The 17,261-nt window shown below is 47.1% G+C and overlaps 1 protein-coding gene and 1 pseudogene across 3 annotated transcripts in view; one reads left to right on the forward strand and one right to left on the reverse strand.

Annotated features, from left to right (window-relative positions):
• Nucleotides 1-965: 965 nt before the first annotated feature.
• Nucleotides 966-2,251, reverse strand: LOC148129453 (uncharacterized; annotated as a pseudogene).
• ASTN2 (astrotactin 2) overlaps nt 2,172-17,261 on the forward strand; it is a 319,108-nt gene continuing 304,018 nt past the window's right edge. Inside the window, exon 1 of one of the 3 annotated variants that reach the window (XM_087943907.1) lies at nt 2,172-2,892. In XM_087943907.1, coding sequence (XP_087800033.1) covers nt 2,250-2,892 — 643 coding nt within the window. In that variant the 5' untranslated portion in view covers nt 2,172-2,249. The remainder of the gene's footprint in view (nt 2,893-17,261) is intronic. The other 2 variants (XM_087943906.1, XM_087943905.1) reach the window with 2 other exon arrangements.

A 17,261-nucleotide genomic window follows, 5' to 3' on the forward strand; every position in this document is an offset into this window, starting at 1 on the left:
AGGAAGAGAGAGAGAGAGAGAGAGAGAGAGGGAGAGAAAGAGAGAGGAGGAAGATAGGGGGAGAGAGAGAGGGAAGGGAGAGAAGGGGAGAGAGAATGAGAGAGGGGAGAAAGAGAGAAGGGGAGGGAGGGAGAGAGTGGGAGGAAGAAAGAGGGGGAGAGAGAGGGGAAGAGAGAATGAGGGAGGGAGAAAGAGAGAAGGGGAGGGAGAGAGAGGGAGGAAGAAAGAGTGGGGAGGGAGGGAAGGTGAGAGACACTAAGGGAGAGTGTGAGATAAGGATGGGAAGAGAAAGAGAGAGGGAGGGAAGGAAGGAAAATGAAAGAGGGAGGGAGGGAAGGAGAGAGAGAGAGAAATGGGACTGCATCCATCCAAGGCAAGAATTGTGTAAAGGGCAATACAGGTAGTCCTTGACTCACGACCACAATTGAGTCCAAAACTACTTCTTTTTTTTTAAAGATATTTTTTTTATTGTTTACATATAAATATATTGAATACAGTGTAACTGTCCTGGCATTCCAATTCCATACCTTTTAAAAAAAAAGTGGAAACAGAATAACATACTGTATATACTATTTTAGACAGAATTGAGCCCAAAACTTCTGTTGCTAAAGTGAGAATGTTGTTAAGTGAGTTTTGCCCCGTTTTACGAGTTTTCTTGCCACCTTTGTTGGGCGGATCATTAGGAACATGATTGTTAAGTGAATCTGGTGGCTTCCCCGTTGACTTTGCTTGCCAGAAGGTCGCAAAAGGGACACACACGCACACACACACACACACACCCGGACGCTGCGACCATCCTGAGTATGAGCCCCTTGCCAAGCGGCTGGATTTTGATCACGTCACCCTGGGGACTGAAAGAGAATCAGAAGAGGGGCCCTCGGAGGTCCCTGAGCCTGGTTGTTTTCCTGCAGACATTTCAGTACCCACATTGGTGATGTCATCAGGACCAGCCCCGAGGAGGTTGCCTAGTTGGGCCCTGAAAAGTCTGCAAGAATCAGAGTATTAAGGGCGCCACAGTTGTTGTGGTTGTTGTTGCTGTTCTTCCTCTTCCTCCTCCTTTTCTTCTTCTTTTTCTTCTTCCTCCTCCTCTTCTTCTTCCTCCTCTTCTTCTTCTTCTCCTCCTCCTCCTTTTCCTCCTCTTCTTTCTTCTTCTTCTTCTTCCTCCTCCTCCTCCTCCTCCTTCTTCTTCTTCCTTCTTCTTCTTCTTTCTCCTCCTACTCTTCTTCCTTCCTCCTCCTCCCTTTTTCCTCTCTTCCTCCTCATCTTCTTCTTCTTCCTCTTCCTCCTCCTCCTCATCTTTTCTTTCTTTCTTCTTCTTCTTCTTCTCTTCTTCTTCTTCTCCTCTTCTTCTTTTCTTCTTCTTCTCCTCTTCTTCTTCTTCTTCTTCTTCTTCTTCTTCTTCTTCTTCTTCTTCTTCTCCTCCTCCTCCTCCTCCTCCTCCTCCTCCTCCTCCTCCTCTTTTCTTCTTCTTCCTCCTCCTTTCTTCTTCCTCCTCCTCTTCTTCTTCTTCCTTCCTCCTCCTTTTTTCCTTTCCTCCTCCTCATCTTTTTCTTCTTCCTCCTCCTCCTCCTCCTTTCTTCTTCTTCTTCTTCCTTCTCTTCTTCTTCTTCTTCCTCCTCCTCCTCCTCCTCCTCCTCCTCTTTTTCTTCTTCTTCTTCCTCCTCCTCCTCCTCCTCTTCTTCTTCTTCTCCTTCTCCTTCCCAACCCCCCCCACTCCCTTCAATCACGGACGGTGTTACCTAGTTGGGTAAGGAGACTTCTGCAAGAAGACCACCTAGCCCAGAGTCCCAAGGACCTCCCCTCCCCTCCTCCCGCCGCCCCCCACTCCCTTCCATCCCCAGGGTCACCAAACGCCCCGCCAGCAAAACTACCCAGCTCGGAGACCCCCACCCACCCCCGAGGACCCCTCCCCTTCCTCTCCCTCTCTCATTCCAACCCCCTCCCCGCCACCCCTTCTCAGAACCTCCTTGCCCAGCGCGAAGAGGGAAGGCGGGAGGGAAGCGCGGAAAGTTGGCCACCCCTGTCCGGGCACCTCCGGCGCGCGGCAGCCCCGGCACTCCCGCTTCTCTGTGCCCTGGGGTGGGGAGGGGGCGAGTGCTGGTCCTCCCCCCCCCACCCGGCAAGGCGGAGCCTGAGCCGGGGAAGAGGCGGAGCGAGACGGGCTCTGCCTAGCGGCTCCTGCTGCGGCGGCGGCGGCTGGTGCTGCTTCTCCTCCTCGTCCTCCTCCTCGTCCTCCGCCTTCCCGCGCCATGGCAGCCCCGCGCGGTTGGCCGCTGCTCCGCCGCCGCCGCTTCCTCCTCTTCCTCCCGGCCGCCGCCGCTTCTTCTTCTTCTTCTTCCTCCTCCTCCTCTTCCTCCTCCTCCTCCTCCTCGTCTTCTTCTTCCCCGGCGCCTTCCGTGCTGCCGCTGCTCCTGCTGCTGGCCAGCGGACCGGGCCCCGTGGCGGCGGTGCAAGCCGAGCCGGGCGGTGGCGGAGGAGATGGAGGTGGAGGAGGAGGAGGAGGAGGAGGAAGCAGAGGGACCGGCGGCGGCGGCGGTGGCGGCGGGGCCAACAGCCGCGGAGGAAGCCGGCCAGCGAACAGCCCTTGCCGGGAGAAAACGGTGACCGTCTCCACCTTGCCGGTGCTGCGGGAAAGCGACCTCGCCTGGAGGAGCGGCGGAGGCGGAGGAGGAGGCGGCGGCGGCGGCCCCTCGGGTGGGTCCGGCGCCTTCCCGTCTTCAGCCTCCGCGGCCGCCGCCGCCGCCGCTGCTGCTGCTGCTGCTCCGGGCTCGGTGCCTCCCGGCGGCGGCAGCGGCGATTCGCGCTTGCTGCTTTTCGTCCGGAGCGAACTGCCGGGGCGCGTGGCGGTGCAAGACGACCTGGATAACACGGAGCTGCCCTTCTTCACTTTGGGTGAGTGAGGGGCCCCGAGACGGAGACCGACCCCACCACCACCACCACCACACACACACACACACCTCCCCGCCTTCCTTCCTCCCGGTTTCTCCCCTACTACTCCTGGGGAGGGGGGCGCTGTGTTTTGGGGAAGGTGGGAGGCTGTGGTTGCCTGGGCTCGCACTGACCCCCTGTTTGCCTTCCTCCCGGTTTCTCCCCCTCCCCTCTTACTCCTGGGGTGCGTGTTTTGGGGACGGGGTGTCTCTGGCTTCCTGGGCTCGTAGTCACCCCTTCCTTCCTTTCTTCCTCCCGGTTTCTCCCCCTACTACGCCTGGGGGTTGTGTTTTGGGGAGGAGATGTCTGTGGTTTCCTAGGCTCGCGGTGACCCCCTTCCTTCCTTTCCTTTCCTTTCCTTTCCTTTCCTTTCCTTTCCTTTCCTTTCCTTTCCTTTCCTTTCCTTTCCTTCCTTCCTTTCCTTTCCTTTTCCTTCCTTCCTTCCTTCCTTCCTTCCTTCCTTCCTTCCTTCCTTCCTTCCTTCCTTCCTTCCTTTCCTTTCCTTTCCTTTCCTTTTCCTTTCCTTTCCTTCCTTTCCTTTTCCTTCCTTCCTTCCTTCCTTCCTTCCTTCCTTCCTTCCTTCCTTTCCTTTCCTTTCCTTTCCTTTCCTTTCCTTTCCTTCCTTCCTTCCTTTCCTTTCCTTTTCCTTCCTTCCTTCCTTCCTTCCTTCCTTCCTTCCTTCCTTCCTTCCTTCCTTCCTTCCCGGTCTCTCCCCTTCTACTCGGGGTGTGTGTGTGTGTGTTTTGGAGACGGGGTGTTCTGGCTTCCTGGGGTCGTTGTACACCCCCCCATCTCTTCTGCTCCTGAGGTGTTTGTGTGTGAGGAGGTGTTTTGGTTTCCTGGGGTCGTTGTGACTTCCATCCACCCATCCCCCGATCCTTTCTCTACTTGCTCCTGGAGAACAGAGGCTCCCTTCGCCCGCCGTGCGTCCTTGGATACTTGGTAGCCCAAAAAGAAAAAGAAAAACCTAGTCTTTTTTTGGGGGGGTTGCGGAGTTGAGAAAGAAGGAAAGCCAAGTGCAGGGGTTGCTTTCCCACGAGACGCTCAACAACCCGTGTATCCCCGAAAGCCCCGGGTGGCTGCTGCTTCTCTGCGCCTCGGTCCCGTCGGTATTTTTATTATTAAATATCTGCGGAGATTCTCCCTCATCATGGCTACAGTTGTTTCAAAGGTGCTTTTGCAAAAAGCAAGTTAAACCTGTTTTTTTTATCCATCCTTGGGGAGGGAGAAGAACAAGGAGACATTTCTCTTGTCATCCAAGAAGCTTCATCAGTTGTGGTCAGTTGCGGAGGGTGTTTTAAATCCCCCCCCCCAGAGGCTTGGCAGGTGCGAGAATCCAACCCTCTTGGTTTTGCAACGCGGTCCCGTGTACCATGAGGAAAAAAAAATGCTAAAAGGCTTGAGCGGATGCAGGCAGTGTTTACGTTCTTAGCTTTCCTCTCCCTTCCTTTGGACCCCCGCTCCTCCCTTTCCCGCTTTCCCTTCCTCCTCCCTCCTCCTCCCATCTATTCCCACACTTCTCCCCTGCATTATTCTTCCCTCTTTCTCTCTCCCCCCCTCGATAGGTGTGCATTTCAAGTGAGGCGTTGGGAGGGCTTTTCTACTTGAAAAAAAAAGTAAACGTGTTCTGTGCCCCCATCCTTCATGGAATCGAGCCCTAGAGATTCAGGAAAGCACGTGCACAAAAGTTTTTTTTTTTAAAAAAAGCATGAAACTAACAACGTAGGAAAAAGGAAAGAGCAACTGTTATTTCTATTTTTTATGTTAAGAATAGGTATGGCCAAAATGATTGCTAAGAAAGTCGCACTGTGTTCAACTGTTTTTTTTAATGTTTACTTAATAAAAAAAATGAATAAAAAAGTAAAAAAAAAAATAGACAAACCCGTTCCCCCGTTTCCTTCCCAAGCATTAAGAAGGTGCCAGGGAATTCTTGTAAAGGTGTATTTTAATTGCTGGTAGGTTCCTCTGGGCTGCAAATTAACCCTCAACCATTTCCTTGTCTTCGCTAATATTTCATCATACTGGTGCTCCATCCCACTGTGAGGACAGCCAAAAGAGATGCCTCTCTCTTATGAATTCTGGGGAGGAAATGCAGTGATGTGCAACGTTTAAAAGCATGGATAGGAGAGGTTGGATGCATACCTGTCCGGATTTCATGAGAATTCCAAGTAAAAAGAAGAAAATAGAATGGGAAGGAGGCACTGAATTTAAGCTCCAGATTCTTGAATAAGGAAATAAAGTGTCAATAAAGGAGTATTGTTGTATGTGTATGTATGTATATGTATATGTATATGTATATACATACATACATACATACATACATACATACATACATACATACATACATACATACAAAAGTGAAATACCACTCATGCATCATCACAAAATCTCCAGAACCGTAAAGCTTAAAAAACTTGAAATTTGGCACATATGTTCCTCTTGGCTTCTAGGGGCTCGCTAAGAAAGGATTTTTCAACATTTCTTATATTAATTATATTATTATTATTAACACGCTCTGATGCTAAGGAGTTCTTACTCCCCCTCCCCACCTGAAAAGAAATCTCCTCCAAATGCAAAATACAAGCAGAGGAGAGGAGTTACAGTTTCAGCTTCAGTTTCACAGCTTTAGTACAGAACGGTTGAGCTAAGCCATGCCCAGGCTCCTTGCTGTCTCCTTGCTCACACAGCAAATACTGTTTCCGTTTCCAAACATCCCTCAATTCTCTCACACACTGACTGGACGTTAGCCAGATGAATACTGGATGGATGCTGGTAGGCAGAGGCAGAATTCCCCCCCCCCTTATTTTCCTCCCCAAAAACTAAGCCTGACCATATAGTTTTGTAGCGAAGCACAGGGATCGAGCTAGTTTGAGAATATTTGAACCCTGAGGTGAAAAGAAGATGCCCTGCAAGTCATGGGCTGACCTGTTGAGTTGGCTGCCCTTCCGTCCCATGAGTAAATCTGCCAAGGATGACAAGCAACAGTGCATCCTTGATGGCCCTGCTAGGCGCTGCACAGAATAGCTTTCGTACTCCAGTAGTCTAGGTGCCTGGTTCCACTAAATTGTCTCTCTCTTTTGGGCAAAAGAGTTGTGTGCCCTTCTCACCATGTGCAGGACACATGGCATAGATTGAGAAGCTTCAATATGTCAGAAATGACCGGGCTGCCCTTGGCCAACTGCAAGGAACGGACTTGTGGGTAGAACATGAAAGGGGCAAGAGAAGATTGTGAATTGTACAGGTCATTAGAATAGAATAGAAAGCTGGAAGGGACCTTGGAGGTCTTCTAGTCCGGCCCCCTGCTCAAGCAGGAGAACCTATACCATTTCAGAGAAGTGACTGTGTAGTGTCTTCTTAAAACCTCCACTGTCCACCCACAATTTTTGGAGGCGAGCTGCTCCACTGGTTAATTTTGTCCTCGCTGTTAGGAAATTCCTCCTTAATTCCACGTTGCTTCTCTCCTTGGTTAGTTTCCATCCATTGTTTCTTGTCTTGCTTTCTGGTGCTTTGGAGAATAAGTTGACCCCCTCTTCTTTGTGGCAGCCCCACAAATACTGGAATGCTGCTATCATGTCACCCCTCTTTTCTCTAGACCAGTGAGGGCAAACCTTTTTGGCACCAAGTGCCCAAACCGGAATGCGCATGCATCTGTGAGTGCTGGAAACCGGAAGACCAGCTGGTCTTCAAGTTTTTTCTGCCTGTTGTCTTGGCTGTTTTTGGGGTCATTTTCAGGCCGTTTGGGGGTAGAAAAACGGCCTGGAAATGGCCTGGAAAATGGTCTGGGTTTTTTGGCCGTTTTTAGCCATTTTCGGGCCATTTTCAGGCCGTTTTTCCAACGCTCTGGTGCTCCTGAAGACCAGCTGGCCATCATTCATGTGCCCACATAGAGGACTCTGTGTGTCACCTCTGGCACGCATGCCATAGGTTTGCCATCATGGCTCCAGGCTAACCCAAACCCAAATCCTGCAGCCGTTCTTCATATGTTTTAGTCTCCAGGCCTTTGGTCCTGTTAGTTCCTCTTCTCGGGACTTTTTCTCAAAGCCTCAGCATCTTTTTTGTAATACAGTGACCAAAATTGGTTGCAGTATTCCAGGTGTGCCCTTACTAAGGCTTTATAAAGTGCTACTAATACTTCACTTGATCTTGATTCTGTGCCTTGGTTTACACAACCCAGGATGGTATTAAGGTCAAACCATGGGAGGTTATTCTGGAGGGAGCAGAAGTGATATAAGGAAGGTTGGATAGTATACTAGATGTTACAGATAGTTTTCAACTTACAACAGTGTTTAGTGATGGTTCACAGTTGCAACGGCACTGAAAAAAAGTGACTTAGGAATGTTTTTCAGTCTTATGACCGTTGCAACATCCCCATGGTCACATGACTTGTATATTCGGATGCTTGACCACTGACTCACGCTTATGATGGTTGCAGTGTCCCAGGGGTCATAGTATCCCTTTTTGCGGCCTGACTAACAATGATAATGCGGAAGCCAGATTCACCTAACAACCGTGTTACTGATTTAACAAGTGTTTGCAAAATGGGGCAAGACTCACTTAACAAATGTAAGAAATGTTTCACTTAGCAACACAAATGTTGGGCTCATTTGTGGCCGTACGTCGAGGGCAATCTGTGTTGGAAGGAGAAGAAAACATTCAACACTTTTTGGCATGTGCAAAATAACTTCGTAGGTCTGAAGATCCTGGAGAAGATTCTATTCTTAATTCTTCTTCTCCTTCTCCTTTTCCTCCTTCTCCTTCTTCCTCTTCTTCCTCCTCCACCTTTTTTAAAAAAAAGGGATTTTTGTGTTATATCACACACACACACACACACACACACACACACAAAATAGGAATGCGCTTCTTTCCATCTTGCATTCCTCAATCATCAACATACCACGGTTCCCTGGGCAGTGTACAAATCAATTACGGCCATGTAATTAAAAATAAAACAATGCAAAGTAATAAAACAGCAATATAATAAGATATAACAGAGCAACCACATACTGCCAGAGACAGTTCATGAAATCACGAGCTAACTAGCAGTAGCGATTGTGGTGAAAAGGGAGCAAACCAACTTTGGAATTGAGGTTGCTTTTTTTTTTTTTTTTAAAGGGAGATGGGGAGGGACCTTTTTTTGAAATGGGACCTCAAAGTTTGCCCTGGGAGATCGAGAGGTTTTCCAATATAGTTAGTGAGAGAAGAATCCAGTTGGGCAACTCCTTTAGGGATCTCCCCTAAAGGGAAAATAGATACCGAACTTTCAAGCTGCGTTGTAGAAAAAGGATGTTCAAAGGGGAAAAAGTCCACCATGGTATTGGTGGGAGGAGATGATGCGGTAGATAAGAAAGGAACGAGGAACGAAAGTAGAATGAGATGTTAAAGCGAAGAAGCAGAAGCCCACTGCAGAAGAGACCACCTCATCCACCTCTAAGTAAATTATTTAAAATGGCGGAGGAGGAGAAGTCTCTTTGGAGCCCTATTGATCTCATGGAAGCATTTTTAAAATTATTTATAATTTTATCTGTCAGAAACTGAGATCTGTCAGTTTCCTCCACGAGGATACCAGATTAGCTTATAAAGTAGCGGAGGAGAAGGAGGAGGAGGAGAGCGCAAGCTAAAACCAAAGTGCTAGATGGAGAAATTAAAGGCAGATGTTGAATATATTTGGGGAACAAGAGGCAGTGTTTGCCATCAGAAGCCATTCCTTGTACAGGGGGGGAAAAAATCACAAGAATGTTTGCCAGCAGGATTTGAATTCCTGCCACATTTGGGAAAGGTGGGAGCAGAAATGCCAGGTGCCCCTGTTTTCTTGGGGTTCAAATCAGGTAGCAGCGGTAGCTCTAGTTGTTTGTGAAAGAGAGTGGGGGGGATATTTGACCCCTTTCTCTTTAACGGAGCAGGGAGAAACCATGAAGAACATAACGGTGGAGTTGAAGCAACCTTCATGGTGGGCCGGTTCTGTTGGGTGCTTTGTGAGTTTTCAGGATGCTCCAATGATGGTGGTGGAGGTGATGATGATGATGGTGGTGGTGGTGATGAAGGGGATGGAGATAGTGATGGTGAGAATGATGAAGGGGATGGTGAAGGGGGTGGAAATGGTGATGAGGATGAAGGGGATGAGGATGAAAGTGATCAGAATGAAGATGATGGTTGATGAGGAGGAGGAAGGGGATGAGAATGAAGGGGATGCTTGACAATGATGAAGATGATGATGATGAAGGTGATGAAGATGTGGATGTGATGATGAGGGGGTGAGGAAAGTGATGAGAATGAAGGAGGTGAGGATGAAAGTGATCAGAATGAAGATGATGGTTGATGAGGAGGAAGGGATGATGCGAAGGGATGCTGACAATGATGAAGATGATGATGATGAAGGTGATGAAGATGTGGATGATGATGAAGGGATGAAGAAGTGATGAGAATGAAGGAGATGAGATGAAAGTGATCAGAATGAAGATGATGGTTGATGAGGAGGAAGGATGATGTGGAAGGATGAGAATGAAGGGATGCTTGACAATGATGAAGATGATGATGATGAAGGTGATGAAGATGTGGATGATGATGAAGGGGTGAGGAAAGTGATGAGAATGAAGGAGATGAGGATGAAAGTGATCAGAATGAAGATGATGGTTGATGAGGAGGAAGGGGATGAGAATGAAGGGGATGCTTGACAATGATGAAGATGATGATGATGAAGGTGATGAAGATGTGGATGATGAATGATGAAGGGGTGAGGAAAGTGATGAGAATGAAGGAATGATGATGATGAAGGTGATGAAGATGTGGATGATGATGAAAGGGGATGAGGAATGTGATGAGAATGAAGGAGATGAGGATGAAAGTGATCAGAATGAAGATGATGGTTGATGAGGAGGAAGGGGATGATGACGAAGGGGATGAGAATGAAGGGGATGCTTGACAATGATGAAGATGATGATGATGAAGGTGATGAAGATGTGGATGATGATGATGAAGGGGTGAGAAAGTGATGAGAATGAAGGAGATGAGGATGAAAGTGATCAGAATGAAGATGATGGTTGATGGGGAGGAAGGGGATGAGAATGAAGGGGATGCTTGACAATGATGAAGATGATGATGATGAAGGTGATGAAGATGTGGATGATGATGATGAAGGGGGTGAGTAAAGTGATGAGAATGAAGGAATGATGATGATGAAGGTGATGAAGATGTGGCTGATGATGAAAGGGGTGAGGAAAGTGATGAGAATGAAGGAGATGAGGATGAAAGTGATCAGAATGAAGATGATGGTTGATGAGGAGGAAGGGGATGATGACGAAGGGGATGATGACGAAGGGGATGCTTGACAATGATGAAGATGATGATGATGATGAAGATGTGGATGATGATGATGAAGGGGGTGAGGAAAGTGATGAGAATGAAGGAGATGGTCGATAATGATAACAGTGATGAAGGGGGATGATGAAAAAGGGGAGGAGAATGAAGGATATGGTTGATAAAGTTGATGATGATGAAGGTGATGAGAATGAAGGTAACAGAGAGGAGGAGGATTTTCAGATGTGACAGTCTATTCTGATTCATTTGGGATTCCTCTGGAGCTTTGAATTTCCACCTGAAGATCCCACTCAGAAGTTGAGGATGGCGTTTTGTTTTGCTTGGATGGGGAGAAGAAGAAGACAACCAAGGAAGCATCTCTGGGGGTTTTTAACCCCCAGATATAGTTAGGAAGCTTCTGGGTAGACGAATTCTTGATCTAGAAGACAGCATCCAAAGAATTGGTTTAGCTTATAACTGGTTGGGGCAATTTGGGATATAACTCTGAAGTCTAACACGTGAAATCTATGGATGTTTTGTTGAGCGTTTATATTTCTAGTTGCCACACGTATTTTGCCTGTTTGTTGACACATTTTGCCTTGTGGGAAACGAAAGTTTGCTTCTTCTGAGCACACTGGGAAGAAGCCGTAACGTTTCCCTTATTTCTTGTTTTAGCCAATAATTGCTTTTATTAGCAGTCATTTCATCTGCAAGACTTTGCAGCTTTCGAGACACCGCAGTTTGAGGAAAGTCTTGGCGTTTCCTTTGGCAGGATTCCCATAGTTTCCTTGGTAACAAGATGCAAGTGAGTTGGCCACGATAGTTGCCTTTCTGACTAGCCTGCCTTGTGGTGCCCCATCCAGTTCCTAACCAGAGCCATTCCTGTGTGGCTTTTTGGGAGGAGCAAGGATCAGCTGGGGGCGGAGAAGTTAATTTAATGTTCCTGTTGTTTTGTGGTGATTTATTCTTTGGTTTCCATATTTTTCAATTGAAAGATCATGATGTATTTTCCTCCCTCCCTCCTCCCTCTCTCCTTCCCTTCCTCCCTTTCTGCCTTTCTCTCTGCCTTTCTTTTTCTTTCTCCCTTCCCTTGCCTTCTCTTCCCTTTCTCTTTCTCTCTCTCGCTCTGTTTTTCTTTCTTCCATCCTTCCTTCCTCCCCTTTCTGCCTTTCTCTTTCTTTCTCCATTCCCTTCTCTTCCCTTTCTCCCTCTTTCTTTCTTTTTCTTTCCTCCTCCCTCCCTCTCTTCCCCTCCTCTTTCTTTCTTTCTTTCTTTCTTTCTTTCTTTCTTTCTTTCTTTCTTTCTTTCTTTCTTTCTTTCTTTCTTTCTTTCTTTCTTTCTTTCTTTCTTTCTTTCCTTCCTTCCTTCCTTTCTCCCTTCCTTTCTCCCTTCCCTCCCTTCTGGCTTTCCTTCCACCTTCCCTGCTTCTCTCCCTCCCTGCCTCCTGTCCTTCTTCCCTCCATTGCTTCTTTCTTTCTCTTTCTTTCTTTCTTTCTTTCTTTCTTTCTTTCTTTCTTTCTTTCTTTCTTTCTTTCTTTCTTTCTTTCCCTTCCTTCCTTCCTTCCTTCCTTCCTTCCTTCCTTCCTTCCTTCCTTCCTTCCTTCCTTCCTTCCTTCCTTCCTTCCTTCCTTCCTTCCTTCCTTCCTTCCTTCCTTCCTTTCTTTGCAAGGAGGTTTCCTTAGGTCCTATTTCCTATTAGAGTTGGAGCTTTGGAGCATGGGTCTTCCAAACCTTCCTTCCTTCCTTCCTTTCTCTCTCCCCACCCATCACACCCCTCTCCAGTTCATTGCCTCTTGCAAAAAAAAAAAAAAAAAAGATTTATATACCCATATATGTAGCAAACCATGGCATCCTCCACCGAGTGGCAGTGTTTGCAGGTGAGGAGGCTCTGAAAGGGATAGGTAAATTAACAAAAAAAGAAGGGAAGATGTAACATTTCAGACAGTTGCCAGACAGGTAGCTTTGCTACAACAAATGGTTTGCCTACCTAGAAATGTTCGTCTGTTCTTCTTACTCGCCATAGTAGGGCCGTCAGGAATCCTCACTCGACTTTCTCAGGCATTTCAGGACTCAAGGTGAAAGGAAGAGAGGTGAGCAATAACCCAAACCTTGTGCCTTTTGTTCTAGTATAGAACAATCCTGCCAGGTCTTGTCAAGATTTTTGCAGTTTTATCACAGCTGACTGGTTATCCCCCCTGCAACACCACCCAGAAAAGGAAAACATTTAAAAGATTGCAACCCAGATGGAGTCTCACATCTTACGACAGAATTGCTGAAGTGAGCTGCTGATCTCTCAGCAAACAAGCTCACAAATCTTCCTGTGATTTCCTGGCCTGGCTTCCCGCTGCTTCTACTTGAAAACTCGGGCGCAAATTCAACGGCTCCCGTGAATTTTAGATAATCAGTGGTGGTTGCTTGTGTTGCACAAGAAGGACTGGAAGAGATCTGGCGTCATTTGGGGCAGCCTTGACCTTAAGACTTGCAAAGATTTCTCCCAAAGTTCTTTCCGTACGGGCAGTCATTAACCTTAACAGTGATTAACAGAGTTGGAAGGGACCTTGTAGGTCATCTAGACTAACCCCCTACCCAAGAAGGAGACCCTACACCTGTGATGGTGAACCTATGGCACGCAGAGCCATTTACATGGGCACGCGAGCCCCAGCCAAACATAGCTGCACTGCACACGCGTGTGCCTCCCAGCTAATTTTCAGCCCGTTTGAGGCTGTTTTTGCCCTCCTGGAAGCTCAAGGGAAGCCTCTGCAGCCTCGGAAATACCAGAAGTACCAAAACGGGCCCGTTTTTAGCCTGCAGAGGCTGCAGAGGCTTCCCTCAAGCCTCCGGGAGAGTGAAAACGGGCCAAAATCAGCTGGTGCAGGTAAAGGGCGGGGGAAGGGTGTTGCACACGCATGCACCGGGGGCGCATTGCATTTGGCACAGCCCAACAAAAAGGGTTGCCATCACTGCCCTACACCATTTCTGACAGTCCTCGACTTGCGACTACAACGGAGCTCCCAAATTTCTGTCACTAAGCCAGACGGGGCACTTCCGTGAGTTTTGTTCCATTTTATAACCTTCCTTTGCCTCGGTTCTTCGGTGAATCCCTGCCGTCGTTAAGTGGGACACCTGGTCGTTAAGCAAATCTGGCTCCCCCCCTTGGACTTTGCTTGTCAGAAGGTCGCAAATGGGGATCGCGTGACCCTCCGCCGGGACACTGCGCCTGTCATAAATGAGTCGGTTGCCACTGAGCGTCTGAATGTTGATCACGTGGCTATTGAGGATTCATCAATGAAGTGCGATGAACGGTTCCCAAGTCCCTTTTTTTTCAGGGCTGTTGTAACTTTGAACCAGGGGTGAGATTCTTTCTGGCCGGACTGGCTCTATGGAACCGGTTGTTATGATTCTGCGCAGTTTGGAGAACCAGCAAATCACGCCACTGGCTGGCCCCTCCCCTCCCCTCTCCTCTCCGCCCACTCACTCCTTACCTGGCATGCGCACCATCCAACTGTTGTGCCTTTGCCTAATTTTTGGTAAGTTGCTATTTTTCCTTCCCCCCCCCTCCCCGACCATCAGCTATTCCGACTATCAGCTGTGCCGGGAGATTTAGATTAGCTAGAAAACAGGAAATCGTTGGATTTCTTGCTTTCTAGCTAATCTAAAAGCAGAGCCGAACCTTCCTTAGGACTGAAGCTTCTATTTTTCAGCGCAGACTCAGGTAGCAGATGGCAGAAAGGTAGACCTCTGAGTGAATCTGTGATTCCGTGAGCAACTCAATCTGCCTGCCTGCTTTGCCTGATTTTGGGTAAAAGTTGCTCTTTTTAAAAAAATAAAAAAACCAAATATTTACATAAATACAATATTTACATACAAGCCGCCCAACTATCAAACCATGCCCAGCCAGTCACATGACTACCAAGCCACACCCACAAATCAGTTAATTAACTAATTAACTGGTTGATAAGAAATTTGAATCACACCCCTGCTTTGAACAGTCACTAAACAAACTGTTGTAAGTCAAGGACTGCCTGCGTTAAATATCCATACGATGCCCAGGTAAAGATTTGGTAGGAATTACAGCCAGGAAATTCCATTTCAGGTTTTTTTTAAATTGGTGATTGTTCTGTTTAATGGATGGTTAACTTGTCCTTTCCTTGTTCCACTTGAACTGGACTCCTTGCATAACTCCAGAGAATGACAATTCTTGCCCCCTTTTGATTTTTGCGGAGGCACAAAAAGGAAGGAAAAAGGGGGAACTTCAAAAGCTGTTTTTAATTATCGCCCAAACCTCTGTTTGGAGTTCTAGGGTTGATTTGTGAGGATATTGAGCAGTTCTGATCTATGGATGCTCTAAAGGAACGATGGAGGGTATTTTGTGAATGATGGCAGCCGATTCCTGTATTTCATCTGCAAGGGAAATGCTTTATGGGTTTCATTCATTAGCCAGACACGTGCCAATTAGTCTGACAAACGATGCCTTCTTATTGGAGTGGTTATGCACAAGGCAGAAAAGAAATCCCCGAGTTAGAAGGAAGGAAGGAAAGGAAGGAAGGAAGGAAGAAGGAGGAAGGAAGGAAGGAAGGAAGAAGAAGGAAGGAAGGAAGGAAGGAAGGAAGGAAGGAAGAAGAAGAAAGAAGAAAGAAAGAAAGAAAGAAAGAAAGAAAGAAAAAGAAAGAAAAAGAAGAAAGAAAGAAAGAAAGAAAGAAAGAAAGAAAGAAAGAAAGAAAGAAAGAAGAAAGAAAGAGAGAAGAAGGAAAGAAAGAAGGAAGGAAGGAAGGAAGGAAGGAAGGAAGGAAGGAAGGAAGGAAGAAAGAAAGAAAGAAAGAAAGAAAGAAAGAAAGAAAGAGGAAGGAAGGAAGGAAGGAAGGAAGGAAGGAAGGAAGGAAGGAAGGAAGAAAGAAAGGAAAGAAGGGAAAGAAGAAAGAAAGAAAGAAAGAAAGAAAGAAAGAAAGAAGAAAGAAGAAAGAAAGAAAGAAAGAAAGGAAAGAAGAGGAAGGAAGAAAGCAGGAAGGAAGGAAAGAAGGAAAGGAAAGGGAGAAAGGGGAAGGAGAAAGAAAAGGAAGGAAGGGAAGAAGGAAGGGTGGGAAGGAAGGGAAGGAAGGGGCAAAGGAAGGAAGGAGATGAAAGGGAATGAGGGAGGGAGAAAGGAAGGGGGCAAGGAAGGGAGGGAGGGAGAAAGGAAGAAAGCAAGGAGGGAGGGAATGTGAAAAAGGAAAAGGAGAAATTAGAGAAGGAGGGAAGGAATGGAGAGAGGAAGGGAGGAAGATAAAAAGGAGAGAGGAAAAGGAAGGGAGGGAGGGAGGATATGAAAAGGAAGGAAGGAAGCAAGGAAGGAAGCAAGGAAGGAAGGAAGGAAGGAAGGAAAGTGCTTGCTTGATGGAAGATTTTAGAAGTATGGCTGTTAGCTTTCTCAGGTAAACAGCTAGCAAAGATGGCAACATTTTATTCCATTGTCAAGCTACATTAAACAGAGGGTCTGAAAGCACAATTCTCCCCATCTCCTTTACTTACCCCTTCCCAAATCGGGGATGGGGTCTCTCTTCTCAGCCTCTTTCCTCACCCCACTACCCCCTGAGATCTATGCTGCCTCTTATCTGATGCTTCCCGATATGCAGTATGTCTGGATTCAATCCCTCAAGGTCATTCCCTCATACCATTGCAGGGAGAATCTGTCTGATGCCCCTTTCTTCGACATTTTCCTCTGTTTTATTTTCTTTTTATCCACCTGGTTTCAACCTTGAAGAGCAGCCCTTCCCTTTGAAACGAAAAGCAAGGAATTCCTTAGCCATCTTGTGCATGTAAAATACGCCGCTATTGATTGCCACTAAAATCTCCCGGCAGATGCGCTTATGGGTCTCCTCCATTATCTCTGCTTAATAAGTCGGGGACTATTGAATTGCTTTATCATTGTCCCAACTGGCTCTTGAGATATCGGAAATATTTGAAGCTTTCCCCACTTGTGATTTTAAAACGTAGCTGAACTGATGTCCATTCCGGGCACGGGAAACGGAGTCTCGCTTAACTTCTCTGTAATTTCATCGGCGTTCAGACTCGGCTAGTTAAGCGGTTCTCATGGAAACAAAGACAATTAGGGGACCGGAGGATAAAACATACGATGAACGGTTGCAGGAACTGGGCATGGCTAGTCTAGTGAAGAGAAGGACCAGGGGAGACAGGAGAGCAGCCTTCCAACATTTGAAGGGCTGCCACAGAGAGGAGGGGGGTCAAGCTGTTTTCCAAAGCACCGGAAGGCCAGACGAGGAATAATGGATGGAAAGTGATCAAGGAGAGATTCAACCTGGAAATAAGGAGGAATTTTCTGACCAATAGGAGACAGCCATGTGCAGCAGCAGCCAAAAAAGCTAATGCAATCCTAAATTGCATTAACAGAGGGATACAATCAAGATCAAGGGAGGTACTAATACCACTCTATAAAGCCTTAGTAAGGGCACACCTAGAGTACTGCATCCAGTTTTGGTCACCACACTATAAAAAAGATGTTGAGACTCTAGAAAGAGGGCAGAGAAGAGCAACCAAGATGATGAGGGGACTGGAGGATAAAAGAGATGATGAACGGTTGCAGGAACTGGCATGGCTAGTCTAGGGAAGAGAAGGACCAGGGGAGACAGGAGAGCATCTTCCAATATTTGAGGGGCTGCCACAGAGAGGAGGGGTGGTGGTCAAGCTATCTTCCAAAGCATCTGAAGGCCAGACCAGGAATAATGGATGGAAATTGATCAAGGAGAGATTCAGCCTGGAAATAAGGAGAAATTTTCTGACAGTGAGAACAATCCACCCATGAAACGGAGGAGTTGCCTTCAGAAGTTGTGGGAGCTTCATCACTGGAAGCTTTCAAGAAGAGATTGGACTGTCACCTGTCAGAAACGGTGTAAGGTCTCCTGCTTGGGCAGAGGGTTGGACTAGATGACCTACAAGGTCCCTTCCAGCTCTATTCTGATTGATTGATTCCATAAAGAGGAATTTCCTGACAGCGTGAACACTCAACCCATGGAACAGAAGTTGCCTTCGGAAGTTGTGGGAGCACC

The sequence above is a fragment of the Notechis scutatus genome, chromosome 15 (genome assembly GCF_049901735.1).
Source record: "Notechis scutatus isolate UNSWTSFEM ecotype Mainland chromosome 15, rNotScu1.2, whole genome shotgun sequence".
Taxonomy (NCBI): Eukaryota; Metazoa; Chordata; class Lepidosauria; order Squamata; family Elapidae; genus Notechis; species Notechis scutatus.